We start from the raw sequence: 25,665 nt of genomic DNA, 5'->3' as shown, positions 1-25,665 counted from the left end.
TGAGAGTTCCGGCCTTTCATCTTCATTTTCCCCTTTTTACTCGGACCACGTGAAGTGCGTTTCCTTTGAGCTCAGGACAGACCTCTGTGCCGGGCCTTTGTCTGCCGCAAGTAGTGCATTTCTTTTCACATAGTGGAATCGAGCCATCTCGTGCGTGGTGACCACATTCTTTACAATGTTTGCCCTTTCGTCCCGGCCGGCGTGTTTGCTTTACAGCGTTCTCGTTTGGTCTTTACGATGGTTCACTTGTCTTCGAAAATTTGCCCGGGCTTCTCGTTCCTGTGTCTTGAATCTGGCACGAACTTCGCTTCGCAGTTTTTCTCAAAAGATTCATAACTGGTAATGTCGCGCAGCAGATCATTAATGAAATTGGGCACACGTTTCCTCATGGCGTACTTTAAGTCTCTCGACACCAGTCCTGTGACGATTTATTCTTTTGTGTCCTACACAGTGGGTCCGAGGGCACACAATGATTTTCTCTCTCAAATGAAGCTCTTGTAGCGCTCCTCTTTCCTTTGGACGCACTTTTCCATGAGCCTCTATTCCTGTGTCTTCGATGGTAGACCAACGTAGGCATCTCGAAAGGCGGCTTCCCAAGACGACCCCGAAGCACAACTTCCTGCCATGAACTGCTGCCAATCACGCGCTGGGCCCGAAAGTTTTAACTTCGTCACGGTGAGCTTCTCCTCGTCGCTCCATCCCACCAAGCTTGCCGTTTGGTTGGACTTGACAAATCCATTCCTTCGCAGCAATGTTGCCCCCGAGCTCGAAGAAGGTTGGCACAGTTGCTGACGCATCTGGAGTCACTCCCATGGGCGCCTGCGTCGCAGGTTTCTGGAGGAGTTGTTGGTTTTGTCGCGACATTTGCGCAAACATCATCAGGACGCCCACGGACTCCATTGATGGGTCAGGCCTAACATCGCCGCTCGCCATAACTCGCTGTTATCCGCAGTTACGCGTGTCTCGAACTCCGAACGAATGTTCGATAGATTTCTCAGTCATTCAAGGAATGGAGTCTCATCCCACTTTTCATGTGTAAATGATGTTCGGAGAAACAAGGTTTTAATGTTTTAATAAAATGAAAGTGATACATCGCGAGAATAGCACAGAACAATCACAGTGAGCGCACACACAAGCACACCTCAGCGTCCCACACCAACTTTTGATGATTATAGGTTCGGCAGCGCTACGAAGCGCCAGCAAACCAGATGGTATTTCTGCTTGACTCCCTGTACTGGGGAAGAGGAAATAGCGCAACGTATGAGAGAAAAAGAATAAAATACAGAACTGCTTCTGTGGGCGTTGTCTGTCTTTGCGAAGGTGTCGCATAGTTATGCACAGTGTCAACGTGGCACTAAAACATTTTACGTCACATAGTGCACAGTCACAATTCGACACACAGTCCAGTGTCTTTTAAATAACACAGCAGCGACTTTATAGCGGATCGAGATTAGGTCCATTTAGGCCAGTTTTCAATATTTTTTACTTTTCTTGAGTAGACGCTTGTCCACTTGGTCTAGTCCGGCCTTTGAAGGCGGCTTCTGGCAGGTTGATACGAGGGCCCTCGCAACGAAAGTGTGCTACTTCAAAAAATGCTACTTCATGCCACGGATGGACTATAAGGGTGCAGCCACGTTGTAGAAGGTCGGACGGAATATGGAGCGGTAAACTGGGGTCCAGGGTATGAGGGCTTACATGAAGGGTATGAAGATGTATGTGAAATATAGAAGGAAGATATAGAAGCCATTTGTTACCGTTTTTGTCAGATGACTTACGCATCTTTGTCAGAGGCACTCACAAACAGAAGTACGAGTATTGTGGAAATCCAGTACCTACGTTTTGTGAAGACGATTTAGATTTTGCGCAGGATTTTGCAAAGGCAAGGCCTTTTGTTGAAAAGTTGAGGACAGAGGGAACCGTCGCTCTTTCCTTCTCGCCTTTCCTTTGTGATAACATATTGACAACAGTTTCTTGTTAGGACGCTGTGCTGCCTGTGAATGTCCTTTTCATTAGAATGGCATTGGCTATGTGTAATTTCATTTTCTTGACGATGTCATCATGTATTTTCATATCTCGCTATAAATCGTTTCCTATACTTGCTTCTTCCAGGAAATGGTTTTATACGTTTTTCACGACTAGCTTGTTCGAATGCAGACGCCTTTCTTCTAAATATGCCAAGTGCCGAGGACAATGAAAGTACTCAGTTCATGACTTTAATTCATGCATTCAGCGGACACGGCAAGAACTCATTCAGCCATAGTCAGTGTGAAACTCAAACCTATGCTCATGAGGAGTTGCAAGGCCTACAAGTGTGGTATATTTTGCTGCGGTTTCATGCTTGCTCAGTTATGACGGCCGCACGTTCGACACAATGTGCCAAGAAGTGGCGTGAAGAGACTCAGAAGATATCTGCCCCGCGGTCGATATCTGCCCAGAAGATATCTGCCCAGTGGTCGATTTAGGCACCACTGGCCTCCTTGAAAACCTTGGGTTCAGCGAGAGCAGGGGCAAAGTAAACATCTCCGCAATGGAAATTAGTGAGAGGTGATTGGAAGATTGGCGGAAGAAAAGTAGGGAAACGATAAAAAACGGAGACGTGCAAACACAAAGTTAACAATAGGAGGTCTGAAAATTTGATTATGGGAATGCATTCTGTGTTTTTTTCTTTTTCTTTTTTTACCTAGGTAGGACATTAGGCAGTAAAATAGCAAGAGCTTGGGGGCCTAACCCACCACCCCGTTTCAAAGGGGACGCTCATAGCATCCATCCATCCATCCATCCATCCATCCATCCATCAATCCATCCATCCATCCATCCATCCATCCATCCATCCATCCATCCATCCATCCATCCATCCATCCATCCATCCATCCATCCATCCATCCATCCATCCATCCATCCATCCGTATATCCAGCAAATTGTTTAAGTGAGATCTATGTGCTACATGCCATTACTCTCTTTCCTTTCTCCATTTTCGTTGTTCCTCTTTCCCTTCTTTTTCTTCTTTTTTTATCGCTCCTTGCTGTCTTCTGCCTTTTGTACCTTCTCGTTATTAGGACCAGTCAAGTTGCTTTTGTAGCAACTTTTTTCCTAATGCCTTGCCACTTTGTACGACTTGATTTTATGAATAAAGGTATTATTATTATTATTATTATTATTATTATTATTATTATTATTATTATTATTATTATTATTATTATTATTATTATTATTATCCATCCAGCAAGATGGAGGGCGGCCAATTCTCGCCCACCACCTTCGATCACGGAGGGCCACTTCGAATAAGGAGCGAGCACGACTGCAAGATTAGGGCATAAGACCCCCACCAGCCGTAACAGAAGTCAGGCATTAAAGCTTTCTAATGCGTGGATGTAACTTGTGCATTTGGTTGTGTCGCTTCTGTGACCTAGTGCCCATACACCACCTGACGTACGCTTAAGATGTTTCACGTACACCACTGCGTCGGTGTCTCTCGGTCTACCCGAATTTTTCTGCCCACTTGTGGGCCGTGGCTCTCTTTAAACCTAGATTTATTTTGGTTCTATGTTCTTTCCTCGTATATGTAGTACTTCATTGAATTAGTCTGTTAACGTAGGTCAAACTGCTTCTGTGGCTTGCATGAATTAACGTGAATATATTCTAACCCTTCAAACACTTACCTTCCGTCTTTTGTCCTCATCATCTCCTGCTCTAGCCTCAATAAGCAACATAATCAATTAGGTGTTTTCAGAATACATTTTCTGAATATCTTTGGCAATGTTTAGAACTATGCGCATTGCAATTTAGATGTGTACAATATTTCCCCGGTATGTCCAGCTTACTCTTTCAAGATACCTTGGTGTTTGGTGCTCTACTCTGATTAATTGCGAATCACCGTCCTGTTCTTTAACCATGGTTCACGTTGCAGCGATACCAGTATCCGGAAAGTCTGGCATTCACAGTGCTTCTAATTCATTTACCTAAGCCGTTTGTGTAAACGGCTGCTCTTGGTGTCATGCTTCAGTCGTTCACTTGCACGTGATATGTTGCCACCACATGTCCCGTAACATTGCTTCGCTTTAGCTGCTTGCACGCGCACCTGAAGTATTATAATATTACTCGGCCTAATTTCGAGGCTTGAATTAGTGTCTGATTCCAGAAACGCGGCTGCATTTTCCAATCCACACCAGGAAGTGCCCTCGAGTGAATGGGAGCAGAATTGCCCCTCGGGGAAAAAAAAACGCCTCCTTCCAGATAGAGTAGCGGAACTTCTCCCGCGAAATTCTAGTGTTCACGCGGGAGCAAAATTCCACGTAAAGAACTGTGCAAGACGCCTTTTGTCAAGTCCCTCAACGACACTTCGGCGCTGTTTATTGTGTCTAGGACTCCTCAGGAAATTTTTCTTAACATTACTGTTATCATCTTCGGCACATTGCAGATTTAAATTTTACTGATATGTGTAATAATTGAAGTTTCTTCAAATAGTAGCACAGAAATCGTGCGCGCTGCATGGTAGGTATTCAATTGGCCGTGGCTTATATGAACTTTTTTGGCCAGGATTTTAAGCTGAAACGGACACGTTCATAATAAACCACCGCCCATACCTGAAGTTAAATTGAACTCGATATTGTCTTTCTCATCAACTCTGCAGCCAATTGAATATGGCATCTAGCACATCTGACCAATACGCATGATTTGCCATTGACCACATTACAAGGGAAGTGTGAGATTGCATTGGCACCTCCGCAAAGCTTATCCCCTGAAGTAAGGAAACAATTTCTACGGAAATCCACAGCATAGGTTTCCGGCCCTTCGGTTTGTCGAATTGTTCAGCCTTGTGTTGTTTTCTAGTTGGCTAGGTTGGTAGAGTGAAGGTTAAGAAAATGCAGGAGGTTCCGAAGTGAATATTGTGGCCTTGAATTCTTCTCCAAACGCACAATTTATTTTTTAGAACCCCGAAATAATTAGCTACGCTCCAGCTGTTGGATGGCAAGATGTTTTTGCATGAATTCACCTCCTCTGTACAATTAGAAATCAACTGCATTTGGAACGTTGTCTTCGAGAAATACATCATTCAATATAGCTCGGTCCTTCGGTTATTTAACAAATAATCACGATTAAGTGATTTTTTATGCACTGGTACATTTTTCAACATTAGCACAAAGTATTTCACACCGGTTTCGCACAAATAAAATTTTAATAGGTTGCGGTGACTTAACATTAGTTAAGATGAAGATTTAGCCTACTGAGAATCCAAGTTGCATTTACTTTCTTTAAGAGACCGCAGTTTAAACCATCTGAACTTCCACATTTCCATGCTACGCCATTCCCCGCGAGGCCATTGGTGCTACTTCCTAAAGAGGATGCATAACATGAATGAACGTAAGATAATACTCCCACGTGTCTGGGTAGATGCAAGATGTAGGTGAGTTAAATAGGCAAATAATATGATGAATGACCCCGCGTATGTTTTGAACGTGAAGAAGGGAGAGTCTGAAATTAATAATCATATCATAAGAAACTAACAAACAAGCACACCGGGGCCAACACAGGGTAAATTACTTGTACTTACTAATGATAAGTACAAGTAATTGTACAAGTAATTAATGAAAGAAATGATAAATTAATTAAAGTGGATGTAAAAACAACATGCCGCAGGTGGGGAGCGAGCCCACGTCTCCGCATTACGCGTGTATGCTCTGCCAATTGAGCTACCTCGGCGCCGTTTTCCCATCCACAATCTGGGATATTGATGTGTCACTGCTAGAAGTAACCCTGCGAGCGTTAGCCAGCACCACGACTCACAGACCTTGGCGGTGGATGTGGAGCTCAGGCGTCACGAGTACGTGATCTTTTTGGATGAAGGCAACTGGTCATTAGACCTACACGTGCTACCTGAAGGCATCAATGTTGCCGCATTCGAGACCCTCGTTATGTAATAAACAAGAAAAAATGGGGTTAACCGAGGGGCCCGATTTTTATTAATCATATCATAAGAAGCCAACAAACAAAGGCACCGAGGACAACAGAGGGCAGAAGTTCTGTAACACCTAAAAAAGCAGCTAGGAATATGTAGCACCCCATTGGCGATAACACCTACACATAAATAACTTTCTGGATGCACAGTATTGTGACCACATAACGCTGAAGTAGCTGGTCCATTTCTGTTGTCGAACTCAGCTGGGGAACATGACGCTTAGAAGTCTCGCGGTCTGGTTTGCCGTCTCTTGTATTATAGCACGTCGAAATATTCCTGTCCCAATATTTGGCCTTTTGGTGTCTCACGACGGAAATGGACGAAGTTGCCAGAAATAGCTTGCATGGTTTTTTATTCTGTAAGGGTATATCGCGCTCGCTGCATTAGCATTTTGCGCCGCCGTGCTAGCACTCCCGCTTATCGGCTATGGGCGCCTTATTAGAATGCGTATCTGAGTGGAACGAGCAGTACTCGTTCATTTCTTGCGTCGTCCCATCAATATATATGTATGTATATATATATATATATATATATATATATATATATATATATATATATATATATATATATATATATAAACTACCTATATAGCTAAATATCGATGCACTTGTCCATGCCATTTGCGGAGGCTTGTGAAGGTACGCCATGGCCGATAAGCTCGCCTCGCCTTCCGCCGACGTCACCAAATAGCTGCGGCATCTGGCGTGGAAGCTTTCCTGCTCGACGCAAAACATTGCCAAGGAGCGAAGCCATTGTCGTTGAGCGTGTGTCGGACGCAAGGAATAAGAAATAAGAAGCACAGCTGCCTTGACCTAAAAGTCCTACACAGGAAACGCCACGAGTATCTGACCTAGAGCTCAGCGACGCAACTAAACAATGCACAATTGAAGGTCTTACTTCTCGGTGCAGTGGTGGCCCACATGAAGGACGAAATTTTCATTGCGAACAATGTTGCCATTTGCAATGCACAAAAGTAGGACTTCTAGAGTCTGTACAACTTCCGCATCAATACGCGCCTTGCACCGCCCTTGTGGCGCCGCGAATATCATCTACAGTACTTTCGCATACCAAAGGCTCTGGCTATGAAGGAAAGGATACGACTTTCCAAATGTGAAAAGGGTAGCCCTAACCCAATGCAGAAGCTTGTGGATGTTCAAGCTGTTGCGTTGTAGCGTGACTGGGCGAAGTCGTGGAATTTTGATCAGCGCACTTAAGTCAACTGAGTTCCACGGAAATCCGCGACGCAGGCGAAGTTAATTGGAATTGATTATTTTTCTCCCACCGGACGCTAAACGCCGTATGGGTTTCTTTTGGAGCTTCAAGGGGGGCTACTAATTTGGGGATGTAATATTTTTTCTTTCAGTGCATTTCAGCTTTTGCCAATGTCGGGTGGTAGTGGCTCATAATATTCAATAAAAATTGCTATCGTGTCTATTTAGTTTGCTTTCAGCACTCTCTAGGCTCTTTGTCATCCGCCATAGTAGCTTAGGCGCTGTCTCTTCGGGCTGCTGAGATCGACATTACGAACTGAAGCCAGCCGCATCGGCCGCAATTCCATGGGAGCGAATTGCAAAAAAAAAAAAACAAAAACGTGCACAATAAAGTGCTGGTTAAAGAACCCGAGCTTGTCATAACCAACTCGGGTCCCCCACTACGGCATGCTTGGTGTTCAGATCGCGTTTTCACCAGACGAAACCCCAAAATCTTATTTTAAGATGTCCATTTCCTCACCTCTAATTGGGAACTGTAAAAAATTCCAGCACAATAAAAGAATTGTGTGTTGATAGCTATCGTAGACCATTTTGTGGCAGTTGAAATTCCTTTCGGTGCTTTTCTCGGTTTACTGACAGCTGCTGTTACTGCTTCTGCACTTCTGTATGAATCACCAGTTAGCGTGTAAGTAATCGTGGAAAGACTCGCCTGCAGCTCCTTGTCAGCGCTTGACTCATGCTGCTAGCACAAGAGTTACAAGTGACCGTCATTAGTATAGAAAAATGGAAAGGGAAGAGCCGTATATTCTGCCCTCACGTTCTTGAGGCGCTGTGTGAAATTGTCAGTTTGCAAACGCGTTACGAGAGTCATGGGCTGGAGCAACAAGGCAGGCAAGTTATAACGTTGTGAGTGGCACAAGGACTGAGAGAAAGAGCACAGCTACCTAAATGAAAACATCTAACTGGAGCGGATAAAGAAATGGGAAATCTGGTGAGAAAAAGCATGACAGGAGAGCCGATTTTAATTGGTCGTGTGTCCTGGCGTGGCAACTTATGTGCAGGGAACACGCTATAAAAAGTCGTATGTATAGAATTTTGATAGAAATTGATGAAATGGACGTAGTATCGCTGAAGGAAGCACTGCAGCAGGGATCTAATTAGCAAGAAAGTAGAAATAGCACTCACCCAAGGTCGTCGACACTCCTGGCAATGTTATATTAGTGGTCTTAGCATTGATGGTGAGAGCTGCTGAGAAAGGAACAAAAATGTATTAACATGGTTCTCAATCTGCGGTATAAAAACTTTGTAGGTAAATTGTGTATTGTTCTCAAATAATATTCGTGTGGTACCAAGGTGCTCGGAGAAGTCTATCGGTAAGGAAGCAAATTACTTCCGTTGATGTTCTGGGATAAAAGCGTATGCTGACAAACTATGCTAGTATGCCATGATGTATGCTACTACTAAAGTCGTCATTGCAGTATACGTGTGCTTTGAACACGCATACTGCAGCGTAAGTCTAAGATTGCTTGTATGATAGAAAGGAGGCAAAAACAATGCATCACATAGCTTTCTTTCGGTGCTGTGTGTAACCTCCGGCGCTGGACTAGGTAAGCGCCGGCTAGGTCATATAAACACATTGCAAGGCTCGTGCTGCTTGCCCCCAAATATGCCTCTGAGTGGCAGGCATGCACATCTTTAGGGGCGCAAATTGACAATAGGCAATCGAAGGAACATATCTGACTGGGTTTTCCACTGGAGGGTGTATCAGTGATTTGAGCTATGCGTGAGCTGTTTGAATTTTTTTTTTATCACCCGCCGTGGTTGCTCAGTGGCTATGGTGTTGGGCTGCTGAGCACGAGGTCGCGGGATCGAATCCCGGCCACGGCGGCCGCATTTCGATGGGGGCGAAATGCGAAAACACCCGTGTGCTTAGATTTAGGTGCACGTTAAAGAACCCCAGGTGGTCAAAATTTCCGGAGTCCTCCACTACGGCGTGCCTCATAATCAGAAAGTGGTTTTGGCACGTAAAACCCCAAATATTTAATTTTTTATCGATATATTGCAACTGTGAACAAAGGATTTGCTACTACTCTTGCCGCAGCTTTGCACAAGAACTTGGCCTGTGCACGTCATCCCTAGTAACACTTATCCTTTTCTCTTCCGGCGTGTCTGAGCCAATCACCAGGCTAGAAGACTTTTACCTCAGGTCGACCTTTCTACCTTTCCTTAAATCAAATTTATTCTTTCACTTTTTCACTTCATCAAAGCTCGTACTTGTAACTCACAATTCGGTAGGTCGGTTGCCAAGAAATGCTAGAACCTAATGTGAGTACTAGTGTCGTGGGCCAACGGTGGAGTTTAGCAAAACTTGTGGACGATAGTATATATTTATTAGTCCAGGAGTAAATTTTAGTTGAGCACGTCGGCCAACCCATTGTCAAAACCACGGAATATCTGGTTGCCTTTCCACGCAGGCAATTCTGATGAGGATTACCACGTCATCTTACGACTTTTGTTAACCGAAACTGCTAAGCTACGTCATGAACTGGTCATAACTGCCCTCTATTTACTCAACCTCAATTTTTGCGTGTGAATGACAGTGTATATCCTCTAGTAACTGGCTGCCCTTTGGCATTAGATTTCTGTCAGCTAAACAATCAACAATTACTTTGTGACCGGGGAATTGCGCACCACCTCAGTAATTCATGTTGTTTTTTGCTAATCTGCCCTGCGGTACATTATTACAAACTGTCAAGTAGCTTTCAGCTTCAGATGACACAATGAATATATTATAAAGGAGGTTTATTGGGGTTCGTAGCGACCGCCGGTTCTACGATGCACCGAGCACAGTTCCCGAGCTCGAGCCTCTGCTGCGCGCTTGATGCTGCCGATGCTTCTGGCTATGCGCACGTTCCTCATCTTCCTTACAATGGCCCCGCGGAAATAAAGGAGCCATCCTGGCGACTTAGTTTTCTGGAAGGACGGTAGAATTGTGATACGGCTTGAGGTGCTGAACGTGAACGACTTCGCGGTTACGACTTCACATGTAGGACGGCGGCGTTAGCGGTTCAACCAGGTAATTAATGGATGATGTTCTCTCGAGAACACGGTATGGAGCTCGGGAGAGGCAATATAATTGACGCAAAGTTTCGAACGAATCGCCGGAAGTAAGAGCAGAGGCCGATAAAACTGCGTAGCTCTTTCATAGGAGTAGGTTTTGGGAACGCAGTAACAGCACGTAGCTTCTCGGGATCCGGGCGAATGCCCTCCTTTGACACGACATGGCCTAAAATTGTTAGCTGACGAACAGCAAATCGACACTTATTCAAGTTAAGTTGCAACCCAGCGTTGGTCAAGCAAGTGAGTACGTGCTGGAGGCGGAGCAGGTGTGTTGGGAAATCAGGGGCGAACACCACAATGTCGTCAAGATAGCAAATACATATTTTCCATTTGAGGCCACGCAGAACATTATCCATCAGTCTTTCGAACGTAGCAGGTGCGTTGCAAAGTCCGAAAGGCATGACGGTGAATTCATACAAGCCGTCTGGTGTAACAAAGGCAGTTTTCGGGCGATCGGCCTCTGCCATCGGAACCTGCCAGTAGCCTGACAGTAAGCAACCGTAGCATAAGTGACTGGTGTAGTCACGACATCCTGCTGGTGAACAGCCGTCAGCGCTTCCGCGACCTCTTCAGGGATCACGTTACGGACATGAGACGGCAAAGTGCTGGCAGACTCCTGAGTGGCGGACACCAGAGATAGCTGTCGTGCGACTTCTTCGCGGACGAAATCCTTGATTTGCGTTATCAGGGAGGCTTGTTCTGGGCCGGTGGTAAGGCTGCAGAGTGGTGCCGTATTTGGTGTGGGATGTCACCTTGTCAGAGCTCGCTGCTTACGCAATTCATCATAGCTCTGTCACAAGCTGATGATGTCGCCAACAGTGCGCGGGTCCTTGGCCAGAAGCATTTGAAACGAGTCATCGTCGATTCCCTTCATGACGTGCTTGATCTTTTCCGCTTCCGTCATGGCAGCGTTCACGCGCCTGCACAAATCGAGAACGTCTTTTATATAGCTGGTGAATGTTTCACCCGTGTCCAGTGCGCGTGTACGCAAACGCTGCTCGGCTCGGAGTTTCCTGACGGCGGGTCGGTCAAATACTTCTGTAATCAACGTCTTGAGCGCTGACCACGTTCGGATATCCCTTTCATGATTTCTGAACCCACAACCTTCGCGGAGGTTGTGGGTTCGGTTTTCACCTGCGGCAAGTTGTTTTTTCATCCACTTTAATTTCCATTGATTTATCGTTCCTTTATTTCATTTATTAAGCACAAGTAATTTCCCCTATGTTTTCCTTGGTGTCAGTGTTTGTTGGCTTCTTATGATATGACTAATAAAGATTCGGCCCCTCGGTTAACCCCCTTTCTTCTTGTTGAGCCCAGTAACATGTACTTTAGGCGCTTGGGTGTTCTCTCAAACAAGCTTTCATATATATCCTTTGTATTTTATTGTTTGGTACTGTTTTTATGAATTGTAGTATTCTGTATGTGTGTTTGTTCCCCAATCTTGCGATAGCCCCATTACGGAATGCAGTATATATAATTGAAAAACTCAATAGAGTAAGTAAATTTCCAGCTATTTCCGCCTAATATCTCCTTTTTTCTCTTCGACATTTTTGACTCCCTTGTCGAATGTGCAGGTAGTTCTCAGATTGTTACTCCTTTCTTTTGCGTACTAGACTTATCTTTTGGAGAGCTTCGCGCAGAGTACATTTGGTAGTTGTAGAACTTATTTGAAAAAAAAAGGTAAGAAAAATGGCGAACAAATGCCTAGAGCGGAGATGTCAGGCCTGACGTGATCCCTGCCAAGCAGCCATGTGTCCACTGCATAACTGCAAGCACGGCGGACGTTTACTGTTTCCGATGATGTAATTTTAGTGCTTAAGCTTCAAAACAAGCCAGGTTGTTGATCTTGGATAAAAATGCAAGGTTTCAAGTTACCACGGTAGTAGCAACACTGGGATCTCTACAAAATGGGGATTTAGTACACTGGGCTTGAAACTGCGCAGTGTCGAAAGTATGAGAGTTTCAAATAGGCTAGAAACTTTGTGTACACCTCCTAGTCCCTCTCCCCCCCCCCCAAAAGAAAGAGAAGGAAAAATAAACAACAAAACAAAAACAAATAGCTGCCCTACCCTCGTTCAACCGTGCCTAAGAATGCACAGCCCTACACTAAATATTTGTTCTTTGCGATACAGGACAATTTCATCACTTTGAACATGTTACGCAGTCATACAGGTTTATATTGTTACAACAGTTTTAACTACGATCATAAAGCATACTCACGTAACTGACCACACCCTACATCCAGAACAAGTGCGACAACGGTAATTAAAAGGAATGCCATTGTTTCTTTTCCTTGCCAGGACCAGCGTCGATGGAGGTCCACTTGCGAAGAGTGTTGGAAGTGCTCAGTCTCGCTTATAAACCCAGCAACCAATAGGGGCCGCGGCTGCAGCTTGCGAAAAAGGGACAGTGGCAGGCTAAAACATTTCGAAATGATCCCTTATAGCGCAAGTTTTCTCCGAAACAAGTTCCAACGGGCAGCGCCGTAAACAGACCTTATGTGCAGAACATCAAGATCGCGCGGTATGCGGGAACAATAGGACCGTGTTTGTGCGAGTACAATGTATTCTACAAAAGTACTGAGCTGTACTGCAAAACAATTTAACCGTTCTCTTTGCAGTCATGTCCTTCGCGCTTTTGAGGACAGTCGTCTGGAGCTGACTTCCGTTCACTGGACCCCGGCATGATCTCGGGTGCATTTTTAATTTGACAATACGAAGTAAAAGTAAAAACACAAAGGCTTCCTGATTAGCTTTTATTGGTTTGCAAAATAAAAAGGAACCGTGTGCTTCCAATTACTCAAGCACGCTTGCAATCGGGTGCTGTTGCTCCAACGTCAACGATTCCTTTCGGTAGTGGGAATAAATTTATCATATTAGTGCTCTTGTGCTGACGTATTTCGAAGTTTTTTATTAACATCTTGCGAGATGGACATTTTTTATACCTTAGTCGAAATACTGCAGCGTCGGGAAGCACTCACCAAATAATGTCATAGGTATAAAACTATTTACACGGTGTATTTACAAGGTGTATATAAATAGCAGCCGAGAATCCCGAGAGGCTGTTGCCACTTCGTCGTTTTTAGCGTCGACGACCTTGTTCTCTTTTCCAATCGTAACAATATACTTGACAGAAACGACGTCTTTCCGCTTGTCATCGTTGTTTATAGTGTATCCACTAACACCGAGCGCATTTTGCCGCTCGCCACAGACTTCTACCACGAGCTCGTGATGGGAGTGAAAGAATTTGCAGAACGTCTGAAAAACAAGACAGTTTCTAATATGAGCGCCGTCACTGAAAAAAATTGTTTCATTGATTATATCATAGTCTTTCAGTATAACAATGCGATAAAATGCAGACTGTACTTCTGTTAAGAACATTTCAACTCCTTTCAGCAAGCAAACCAAATTTGATGTCCAAAAGGATAGCTTCTACTCTGCATCTATGTTTACTGCAATGGGAACACGCACTGACGCTATTCGTCCCCCGCGTGTAATTTTTGGTGATAAGATAAGCCGAGAGTCATTGCAGAGAATTGTCTTAAGTACCATCGAAATGAAGAGTAGTTTATGCCTACAGCATTTTACTTGAGACCACGCTGCTACAACGCAAGTATCATTACATATAACTGATAAACTGGGTATCTAGCTTTTGCCAACTCTGAGATAGTCTTTTTCTAAATTTGTGTTTTCCTGAGACGGTGGCGATTGCGTGACTGCACTCCGTCCCGCAGCTCCCTGTTGTAGCACTCGCCTATGTACTGGTTAGACGGCAAAATATTGTTGCCGACTTCATCGCGTTCTCCTCGGAGATCTTTCCTTCGGGGTATATGCGTGGATTGGAACAGGGCTGAAGATGACGGCTGTCCAACAGAGACGTCGACGCAATCATCAGTGCCGGAACCTTGAGCATAGATGCTGTCGGTCGGCAGATAAGTCGGCGTACAAGCGTACGCCCACAAAATTCAAGGGGCCGATCAATAAGCATATAATATATTCACATTTGGCTGAGTTTTTAGAATCAAACTCCTTTTTCAACCCCTGTCATCATGGTTTCCGTAAGTTCTTTTCCTGTCAAACACAGCTCTTAACGTTTACTAACGATCTCTTTGCAATTTCTGATCTAGGTACCTACATTGACTGCGTATTTCTTGATTTTGCCAAAGCCTTTGACTCTGTGACCCATGATTTACTTCTGCTTAAGCTGTCTCAACTTAACTTGGACGCTAATGTACTCGAGTGGATAAAAAACTTTCTTTCTAACAGGACGCAGTTTGTAAACACTAATAACTGTAATTCTCGGTTTTCTAGCGTACCAGCAGGTGTTCCTCAAGGGTCAGTCCTGGGTCCACTTCTCTTTCTAATCTATATTAACGATCTTCCGAACTGCGTTCTTTCCTCTTCCATAAAGCTTTTCGCGGATGACTGTGTTCTTTACCGTAAAATTACTAATCCTTCAGATTCCCAAGAGCTGCTGGACGACCTTAACCGCGTAATTGAGTGGTGTTCTAATTGGTGCATGCAACTAAATTCAAATAAATGCAAGGCCATGCGTATATCTCGTAACACTGCCACACACACCTACTTTATTAATGGTGCACCTGTGACGTCAGTTAGCTCTTACAAGTATCTCGGCCTTCACATATCAAATAACCTTTCTTGGCACTCGCATATTGACTATGTTACTAAAAACGCTAATAGCATGCTTGGTTACTTACGCCGTAATTTTAGCTCTGCCCCTTCTTCCCTGAAGCTAACTCTTTATAAAACTTTAGTTCGCTCCAAATTGGAGTATGCATCAGCCATTTGGGATCCGACTCAGTCTTCATTAGTTTCTACTCTTGAAAGTATTCAAAACCGCAGTGCACGCTTTGTATTATCTAATTATTCTCGCTATGCAAGTATTTCTTCAATGAAACGAACTCTTAACTTACCTGATCTTTCGTCACGCCGCAAATCTTCCCGTCTCTTCCTTTTTCTCAAAGTTTTTCACTTGAACCCCTTTTTAAAAGAGACCCTTCTTGCCCCTCCGTCTTATATTTCTGCCCGCACTGACCACAGCCTTAAAATCCGGGTGCCATTGTGCCGTACTAACCGGTACAGTGACTCATTCATCCCCAGGACAAGCACGCACTGGAATCGCCTTCCCGCCTCAATCGCACTCATCACTGACCCTACTAACTTCAAGACCGCCGTTCAGAATGCCTTTTGTTAGTATTTTTCGTTAATACTTTTTTGTTTGTATTTTTTACTGCATTACTTCTTGTTTTGACTCCACTCCTTTCTGTAACGCCTTCGGGCCTTGAAAGTACGTGAAATAAATAAATAAATAAATAAATAAATAAATAAATAAATAAATAAATACGTTTGTTCATAAATAACCATAGAATGTGACAGTACTGTGACATTACGCTCACTCGTCTGACACAAGAGGGACATCTAGCTTTCTTTGCATACTTTATGGGATCTGCAGGTGCCGTTGCATCAGCCACTAGAGGTAGTGCTCCTGAAGGACTAGAGGTTGTGCTCCCGAAGGCATGAACGTTGTCGACTATATTTTAGCACAAACCAGCAAGAGCCAGGGCAGATTACAGCACCTAAGTTGCCAGAAGCCAAGACACAGCATTACAAAGCGCATGTACTGGAGCATATGCTACCATCGTGGTTGTCTATCGAAAATGCGTAAAATTTATTTATCCCACAAACAAAGTCTTCGCAGCTGTCTGTGGAGAGCTAGCTTCTGGTAATCACTTGTCTGTGTGGACAGAGCTTCCGATGACTCGGTCGACGGCTGGGAAGTAATGCTAAGTAATCGTGATTATTCAAAGAGAAGATTGTTTCACTTTGGCTAGTGTGCAGTTCATTCCGTCGATAGTGCTACGGAACAGCCGCCACAGTGTGGCTGCACTGAGGACGACGAATACGACGTGTGTGCCGGTTTGATATAGCGTCGCCATTTTGGCCTCCGTGAGCTTACCTGTAAATAAATTGTAAATAGTATTCGGCTTCTGCTTCACGTAACAATAGCGAAGGGACATTGATGAGCGAGAAGGCGTTTTCATTGGCATGCTTTCCTTTCACGTACCAGTGCGTCACTTATGGCAGTATTTTTGCAATAAGATTTGCCTTACTTATCTGCTTCAAGAACCTTTGTGCTTTGCTTTATTAACGCACATTTGGATCCAGCATAACTATTTCTTCCTTAGAAATGTCACTATACGGCGACTGACTTGAAGGATAAAAATAAATCGCAGCATCTATTGCACAGAGACGCTAAGGTTTAGAGAAATGTCCGAAGGTTAAAGTTAACCGTATGCCCTTTATTGTTCCGCACAGTGGTCCTGTGGACTAATTTTGGGAAAGTGAAGCAGACCAGAGAGAAAGAGAGAGCAAAGACAGGAAAAGGAGGGAGGTCAACCGGACGAGCACCCGGTTTTCTACCCTACATTGGGGGTGGGGGAAAGGGGAATAGAAAGTAGAAAAAAGGGAGAGTAAGTACTGAATGTCTGTTGGAAAATGCACAGGGACACTATAGACGGTCTCTTAAGCCGGTTGGAGAAAGGGAAATAGAAATAGCAATAAAGGGAGAGTGTATGTACTGAGTGCGTGTGGGCGGATGCACAGGACCAATATAAATGGTCTCTTAAGCCGGTTGGGGAAGGGAAATAGAAAGTGAAAAAAAGGGAGAGAGTAAGTACGGAGTGCTTGTGGGAGGATGCACAGGGAAACTATAAACGGTCTCTTAAGCCGGTGTACTTCAAGTAGCGTACTAGTGCATGAATCGCTTTTCGTGCCAGTGACGGGTACCGCCACCGCCCGAGTATGGTTAAATCGGAGAACTGTCTTCCGAACGAGTCCAATAGCTTTAAAGTTGTCCGCAGAGAGAGGCGTTGCACTTCATAGCGAGGGCAGGTGCACAATAGGTGCTTGATGGTTTCCTCGCATCCACAGGAGTCGCACACCTGGCTCTCGGCCATTCCTATACGCTAGTAGTAGGCGTTTGTGAACGCCACTCCGAGCCACAAGCGGCACAGCAAAGTTGCTTTGCCGCGGGAAAGACTTGATCGCAGTTGAATAGCCGTACTGGAAATAGAGCAAATGTCACAAAAAAGCAAGGCGGAGGGCCTCGGGGTTCATAGCTGCTGCAGCCGTCGGGGAAGTCTTAAGAAAACTAGAGAAATGTTAATGTTACAGCAAACGAAAAAAAAAGAACGGGGAGAAGTGTTAGACAACAACACCAAATACGCAAACTTAGGCGTTACGCGTCCATCAAGGAGACGCGCTTTACATGAGGCTCAGGTCCAAAGGAAAAGTAATGACCATAGCATGAGGTTTCAAGAAAGCATGTGCCGTGTAACACGGAAAGCCGCTTCAAATGGCTTATGTGTTTCGCAAGACTTACATAGCGCCGAAGGTCGATCAACTTATCCATGAGCCCGTGCCAAGAAACGACAGGCATTGTGCCATTAGAGCACAAGCGGAATGCACCAGCAACGCACGCTTGGTACTCGGACGTTATAGTACCTTCACCATGGGTTGCCAGACATTACCTTCACAAGAGCGCAAGACTCTCACCGCCGCTATGCAGCTGTCGTTGCTGCGTTGCTAGGGTGTGACTTATCCACGAGCCCGTGCCAAGAAACGACAGGCATTGTGCCATTAGAGCACAAGCGGAATGCACCAGCAACGCATGCTTGGTACTCGGACGTTATAGTACCTTCACCATGGGTTGCCAGACATTACCTTCACAAGAGCGCAAGACTCTCACCGCCGCTATGCAGCTGTCGTTGCTGCCTTAGCTGTTGTTGCCATCGTGTTTGCTTTCGTCTTTGTTGGACTAACTACCACTGTTCTAGAAACGATGGAACCCAGCCTTTAAGACCCAAACACCAGGAGAGAAGTTGAAAGACACACGCTGTGTCTGTCTACTTCTGTCCTGGTGTTTGCGTCTTAAAGGGTGGGTTCCATATTTTCTAAATGTATCTACCAACAGGCCCAGCAACAGACTCTTCTACTACTGTTCCTTGTGACACTTAAGATTTTTGCTTCGAGTCGCTTTCAGCTGACGAAAGCCAGACTGATATTCCCATATGGCCATGCGAATTCTGTGTTAGTGTTTCTTAAAGAGACAGGAGCTATAGCTTCACGAGGAGAACATACCAGGCGGAATATGAGGGAGCAAGGTAGAGAGAACATGCAAATGGCACAGCGACGTCCAGGTGCCACCGCTTGTGTTATTCGTTATATAGCTTCAGTAATACGAACAGCTGAGTGCCACATCAGACAGCGCTTCGGTGCATTAAAAGATGGTATATATTGGCACAGGCGGATTTCAAGAAAATGAACAGGTCACTACTTGTCGGGATGCGTTCCCGCTCTTTCTCTCTTCTAACATAGTAATAAGCTCGCGAGCCCTGAAGCATCACGGCGCGGAAAGCTAGCAGCATACAAGTTTGAATTGTCTGGTGCGAATGCTTAGTGCGAATAAAACGTGTTAGAAATCACGGTTAACAACAGGTTTATTTTTTCGCGCGTTTGATAATGTCTGAAAGCGTTTGTGCACGAGGCGTAGGGAGCTTTCTAGAGGATTCGCCAGCGCCAATACGAAACTGCAATTGAGAGATTTTAAAGCAATGAACGGGGCTAATTGGTCGATGTTCGTGATTCTGTTGCGCTTAGTATTACCCTTGACGGAAGAAGTAATTATTGTGTCCTTCCGTCAGTGTAATACTAAGAGAAACACAATCATGAAAGATTTAATTGAACGGCAGCGCTGAAAACACGAACTTTGGCTCCTGTTTTCGCGGACGCCCTAGTTAGGCCTGCGATCTTTCGAGTCGATAGGCAGGTGTTGCGTGCACTCCTATTGTGTGCAAATTGTGCCACACCGGTGTGACATTGGTGGTTTTAAGCACTAAAAGAAGTTTCAGCCGCGCGGCGCAGAGGTGTCGGCGAGGCATCCGCAACTGCTTCTTCATTCTTTGCGAGCTGCTGCAGTTCTCAGTATGACCTTTGTGGAACACTGTGCAAGAGTTCTCCCAAAATCTCTGATCTTTACCTTGTCACTGCTTAAAGAATGCAAGAGAACAGAGCGTGCGCGCGCCTCCTACAGGTACCATCAATAGCACAAGAAAATTCGTCTGAGACAGTCACGACTGCTTACATATGGGAATGCGGAAGCATTATATATTCCCTTTGTTGTAATGTTTCTATTTGCGGCGCGTTCCTCGTCCGCGAGGAGCCAAGAACGTGGCGTATGCAATGAGGCACGCACTATAGTGCCTATAGGCACACATTTATTTATTTATTTATTTATTTTCAAATACTGTAGCCCTCTTCATGGATATTGCAGGAGTGGAGTACAGCAAACGCAAGAACCTGAAATAACGGTAGTTGAACATAATAGATAAAAAAATGAAAAGCAAGCTTGCCATACTAGTGGTTCTACAACATCAGTCAGTTCACGAACAGAACCGGGTAACTCGTTCCAGTAGGCGACAACTCTTGGGAAATAACTGTGTTTGAATATGTTAGTACGTGCAAAGAAAGGCTTTAGGTTTAGGGTGTGACAACGTCTAGTTAGAAGAGCATGGGCATACGTGATGAAATCATCAGTAAATAGTTAACATCATGAGTGAATAATTGAATGTAACAGCTTCATGGAATCTACATGTCGCCTTGTGCAGAGAAGAGATAAATTCAAGGAATTCATTGCAGATGAGGGCGAAAAATCGTGATCGTAGTGATGACAAATGAAGCGAACAGCCTTCCGATTCCACTTTCTTGATGTCGCACGCTTTATATGGGTTCTAGACGCATGAAGCATACTCTAATGTAGGACGAATGAGTGTTTTATATATTAGTAAATTGGTGTGTTTTGGCAATTTAGATAATGTTCGTCTCAAGTAACCTAATTCTCTTAGTGCTACAGATGTGATGTGATCAATATGCTGGGACCCCTGCATGCTGTGCATGAAGATAACTCCAAAGTATTTGTACATCTGTGCTCGAGGGACTATTGTGTTATTGAAAGCGTACACATGCTGTGAAGGAAAATGGCTGTTTGTAAATGACACTGCTACGGTTTTTGAAAGTTAATACGCACCTGCCAGTTCGTACACCAGGTGGAAAATCTGATGAAGGAATCATGAAGTAAGGCGTGGTGACTAGGAGAAGAAATTATCTGGTATAGAACGAAATCATCGGCATAAAGACGGACTTTTGACGTAATATTGTTGGGAAGGTCATTCATAAGTATTAAGAATAACAAGGGTCCCATAACAGGGCTTTTGGGAACACCTGATGTTATATTTACAGTTGAGAACGAAGTGGAATCAAATAAATCGAATTGAGAGGTAAGAAAGCCAGCTGTCCAGTCGATCAGTCAAGGATTATTTAAAATGAGGTTCAGTTTACTTAGTAGCTTGGTGCGTGTATATATATATATATATATATATATATATATATATATATATATATTCCGTGTCAAAAGCTTTGGAAAAGTATACAAATAACGCATCAATTTGATTGCCAATATGAAGATTTCTACTAATGTCAAGGGAAAATTCCGCCAGTTTGTTGTGCTGAAAGCACGATAAAATGCATGTTGTATGTTAGAGAGAATTTTATTCGATTCAAGGTATTCTGTTAAATACTTGTGTATGATATGTTCTAGTAGCTTTCCGGAATTGGAGGTAAGCGATAGAGGTCTATAGTTAGAAAAAAATTGCTCTTCACCAGATTTATGCAGAGGCAGGACCTTGGCTAGCTTCCAAGACTGTGGGACGATGCCTGAAGTCAAGTATTTATGAATGATAACCGCTAAATAACGGGACCACCAGAGAGAGTATCCTACTGGAAAGCTGTTCGGAATGTTGTCAGGACCAGTGCACTTCTTTGTTTCTAAATTGAGCATCAAGTTTAGGATGCTGTTTTTACTGATTTCCACACCGCCGATAGAAAGCTCAGGATTAGAATTTGTGAACGGTGGAAGAGAGTTGTTGTCATGCGGGAACACTGATTGGAAGTAGACATTAACAACATTAGCTATATCGGAGGGGTCTGAAATAGCCGTGCCATCTAATATAAAGGAAACTGCAGCAGCATTATTCAGTGTGGCAAACACTGTCCAACAACAGTAGCGCCACGGCATCTGGAAAACGGCTTTGTTTTTCATTTTCCACATAACAGAATTGTCTTTTAACTTGTATTCATGTTACAAATCGAACCTATCATGCATGCAGCTTGTGTGACCGAGAAGAAAGAGGGTTAACCGAAGGGCCGATTTTTTTTAGCCATATAATAAGAAGCCTACAAACACTGACACCAAGGACAGCATAGGGGAAATTACTTGTGCTTAATAAATCAGATAAAGAAACGATAAATTATTGGAAACGAAAGTGGATAAAGGAACAACTTTCACCAGGTGAGGAACGATCCCCCGACCTTCGCACCTGCAGCTTGTGTGCGTAACACGTACTTTACTCATTTTCAGACACTATAAGGAACTTGCGCTCGGCGGATGGCCTAGAAGAACGAGGTTGCATGCTGCACTTCGGCACTCTTGCGTGTGCGTGTTGCATTCGTCGCTTGTGGTGGTGGTGCTTGTGTAACGTCATCTAACTTCCGCGCCAGCTTCGCTGTACATCCACTTTAGCATAGCGGAATATGTGTGTGTGTGTGTGATAACTTTATTTGGAATCCGGCGATTGGGAGGCCCGGGCCTGGGGCCATAGCGGAATAAAGGCGGATTTTTTTCTTGTTCTTTCTTTTTCTTTTTCCCGCACGGCCGCCACCGGCGCTGCCGCGGATGCATGGATGGATGGATGGATGGATGGATGGACGGATGCTGTGACCGTACCCTTTTGAAACGGGGCGGTGAGCAGCGCCACCAAGCTCTGGTTCTTATTACGCCTAATGTAATACGTATGTTGAAAAAAAAAAAGAAAGAAAGAAGCACACGCAAAGAATTCCCAGCGGGTAACTTCCTGAGCCACTGTTGGGAATTTTTTTTTTTTTTGTACGCCTCCGCTATTTGTCATATACCTACTTTTCTGCCACCAAACCTCCAACGGCATTTCACTAATCTCGATTGCGGACATCACTTCCCGCCTGCTATCCCTGAACCCAAGAACTTCAAGGAGGCCAGTGGAGCCTAAACTGACAGCAGGGTAGATATGTTCACCTTTTAATAAAACATCTTCCATCGTTTCGCCAGCTTTGTCGCAGGAAGCACCTGCGTCTTCTTCCTTTGTGTACCTCGCATTATAGCTACTCGTTCTAACGCATACTGACCTCGCTTCAAAAAGTAAAGAGCTTTTATGTGAGGTATCATGAGTTGTTTTCTTCTTGATCTCGTTTTTACCTTTTAAGTAGTTGCTCACAGCAGGCTTCTTTTCCATTACCGCCACTCAGGAGAGTGTCTCGGCCTCTCTGGCTTTGCGTTTGACGTTCTTTGTTGCAATGTTGCTCACTATACCAGTCGCATGCTTGCTGTTAAGCTACCCTTCTTCCTCCACTCGCGGACACAATGGATAATTCGAGGCGTCCCCCTGACCTTTGGTTGCTATCGAGTCCTGATTGTATTGCTGGCTTCAAGAAAGCAACTGAATTTCGATGGATGGATGGATGGATGTTATGAGCGTCCCGTTTGGAACGGGGCGGTGGGTTGCGCCACCAAGCTCTAGCTATTATACTGCCTAATGTCCTACCTGGGTTAAACAAAGAAAAAAGAACAAAAAAACACTATGAACTGCCACGCCCAAATTTTCTGATCCCCTATTGCGAACTGTACATTTATACGTCTCCGCCTTTTGTCGTTTTCCTACTTTTCTTCCACCAATCCTCCAATCGCCTCTTACTAATGCCTATTGCGGATATGTTTGCTTTACCACTGCTCCCGCTGAACCCAAGGGCTTCAAAGAGGCCAGTGGTGCCTAAATCGACTGCTGGGTAGACGTCTTCACATTCTGATAAAACATGCTCCGTTGTTTCCCTAGCTTTACCGCAGCAAGCACATGCGGATGGATGGATGGATGGATGGATGGATGGATATTATGAGCGTCCCCTTTGGAAAGGGGTGGGTTGCGCCACCAAGCTCTTGCTACTATACTGCCTAATATCCTACCTAGGTTAAACAATGAAAAAAGAAGAAAAAACACTATGAACTACCCCGCCCAAATTTTCTGATCCCCTATTGCGAACTGTGCTTTTGTACATCTCCGTCTTTTGTCGTTTCCATACTTTTCTTCCACCAATCCTCCAGTCGCCTTTTACTAATGTCTATTGCGGACATGTTTGCTTCCCCACTGCTCCCTCTGAACCCAAGGGCTTCAAGGAGGCCAGTGGTGCCTAAATCGACCGCTGGGTAGACGTCTTCACATTCTAATGAAACATGCTCCGTAGTTTCCCTAGCTTTACCACAGCAAGCACATGCTTCTTCTTCCTTCTTACATCTCGCTTTAATGGTGCGTGTTCTAAGGCATGCCGATCTCGCTTCGAAAAGTAATGAGCTTCCCTTTGAGTTGTCATAAATGGTTTCTTTCCGGATTTCGTTTTTTCCTCTTAAGTAGTTACTCATGGCAGGTTTCTTTTCCATTGCCGCCACCCATGAGATTAATTCAGCCTCTCTGACTTTCCGCTTGACCTTCTTTGTTGCTGTGTTGTCCACCCTACAGGCCGCATACTTGCTGGTAAGCTTCCTAGTTCTTTTCCTCCACTGTGAATCAATGTTTTTCCTGTACAGATACCTGAACACTCTCCCAGCCCATTTACTTTCTTCAATATTCCTCAGACGTTCTTCATACTCAATTTTACTGCGAGCTTCCCTCACTTCAAAACTAGTCCAGCCATATCACCCTGCACAGCTTCATTTGTAGTCTTCCCGTGAGCGCCCAATGCAAGGCGACCCACTGACCTTTGGTTCCCGTCGAGTCCTGATTGTACCCCTGATTTATAGCAAACAACCGCATTTCCAAAACTAAGTCCTGGAACCATTACACCTTTCCACATACCTCGGAGGACCTCGTACCTATTGTATCCCCATAGCGCTCTGTGCTTCATTATGGCTGCATTTCTCTTCCCCTTTACTGTTATGATTTTTTCCTGTGTTTCCATATATCATATTGCCCTCGTTTATCGATATACCGAGGTATTTTTATTCTGTTACCCGAGGTATTTCTTGGCGGATGCCCGGTGGCGAGCGCTATCTGGTAGTGGTGCAAGGAGCCCAGCGGCGGTGACGTTGAGCGCGCGCCTCCTGTGATGTGATTGGTCGTCCTGTCCGCGGCTCGAGAACAACCACTCCGCAGCACGTAGGGTCAGATAATCCTGGGGACGTTAGCAAAGAAAAGCATTTGAAAAAGTGCCCGGAAATTTGGTAGCTCCTAAAATAAACTGCGCTTTCGTTTTGTACGTGCTTATGCACAGCTACACTCACGGGAACAACCCGAAGACGGCTAAAGCTACTGGTACTTGGTATACGGCAGGGTCGAGTACCGAGGACAAATTGTCACCTGATTTTTTTAGTTTCTCTAAAGGAGAATTTTGTACATTTACGCAACAGGACACCTCAGTATAATCTGCTTTGCACCGGTGTTCCAAAAGGAACACGACGAAAATACACAGCGCCACTCAGACGAGAGCCGGTAAAAGGGGTTACCTGGTTTCGCAACAACTGTGATAGTGGCATGGTGATGGCGACACGACGGGGCCAGACTAAGAAAAGACGAGCACAACAAGGAGGCTCACATGTTGAAGACTCGGCGTCGAATCATCGGTGGGAACTGATCCCGTGGAGACAACTGCGAAGAAAACTTTAGTTATTTATATTCTAGTTGCCTTTCTCTCTTTTAAGTTTCACAAGTTCGATCTTGTTTTTGTGTGTGTATTTGACTACGATGTTGTCTCTTCTTTTTCCTGTTGTAGGTCAAAGCTCTTGAGAACTCCCTTCCCTTTCGTGCTTAGATTATAGTGACTACCTGGGATATGTTGGAGGAATTCCTCTCGACACTTGAAAAAAGCTTATAAGTTATACGATTATGGATATGTGATATATTCTATGTTTTGCGCTTTTCTCCTAATGAAACTGAGTGCGCCGCCTTCCGAAGCAAGGTGCTAAATTGCTTAAATGTTTCACGGTACCTATCATCACTATTCGTTGATTTAAACATTTAACACTTTGGAGCAGCCAGCGACAAACTTTACCTATATAGCGACATACCCATGCCTTACTTACTGCTGACATTCTCCATTACTAATTAATTAATTAATTAATTAATTAATAATTAACGAGAGAACAAACGCGGTGATGGTACCAACAACAAGCGCAAGGCAGGCTGCACGAATTGTACCATCAATGCGAAGGTTCTTGCTCGGGGT

General features: G+C 44.5%; 1 protein-coding gene across 2 annotated transcripts in view; it reads right to left on the bottom strand.

The window, feature by feature from the left end:
- LOC142588403 (uncharacterized) overlaps positions 1–12,600 on the bottom strand; it is a 151,903-nt gene extending 139,303 nt beyond the window's left edge. Inside the window, exons 1-2 of one of the 2 annotated variants that reach the window (XM_075700098.1) lie at positions 12,509–12,600; positions 8,354–8,416 (exon numbers count right to left, since the gene is read on the bottom strand). In XM_075700098.1, the coding sequence (XP_075556213.1) occupies positions 8,354–8,416; positions 12,509–12,569 (124 nt within the window). In that variant the 5' untranslated portion in view covers positions 12,570–12,600. The remainder of the gene's footprint in view (positions 1–8,353; positions 8,417–12,508) is intronic. The other variant, XM_075700097.1, reaches the window with a different exon arrangement.
- Positions 12,601–25,665: the final 13,065 nt, after the last annotated feature.

This window comes from Dermacentor variabilis, chromosome 7, assembly GCF_050947875.1.
Source record: "Dermacentor variabilis isolate Ectoservices chromosome 7, ASM5094787v1, whole genome shotgun sequence".
In the NCBI taxonomy this organism is placed as follows: Eukaryota; Metazoa; Arthropoda; class Arachnida; order Ixodida; family Ixodidae; genus Dermacentor; species Dermacentor variabilis.
Note: the sequence above shows the minus strand (reverse complement) of the source record. Positions and strands in the feature narration are given on the sequence as shown.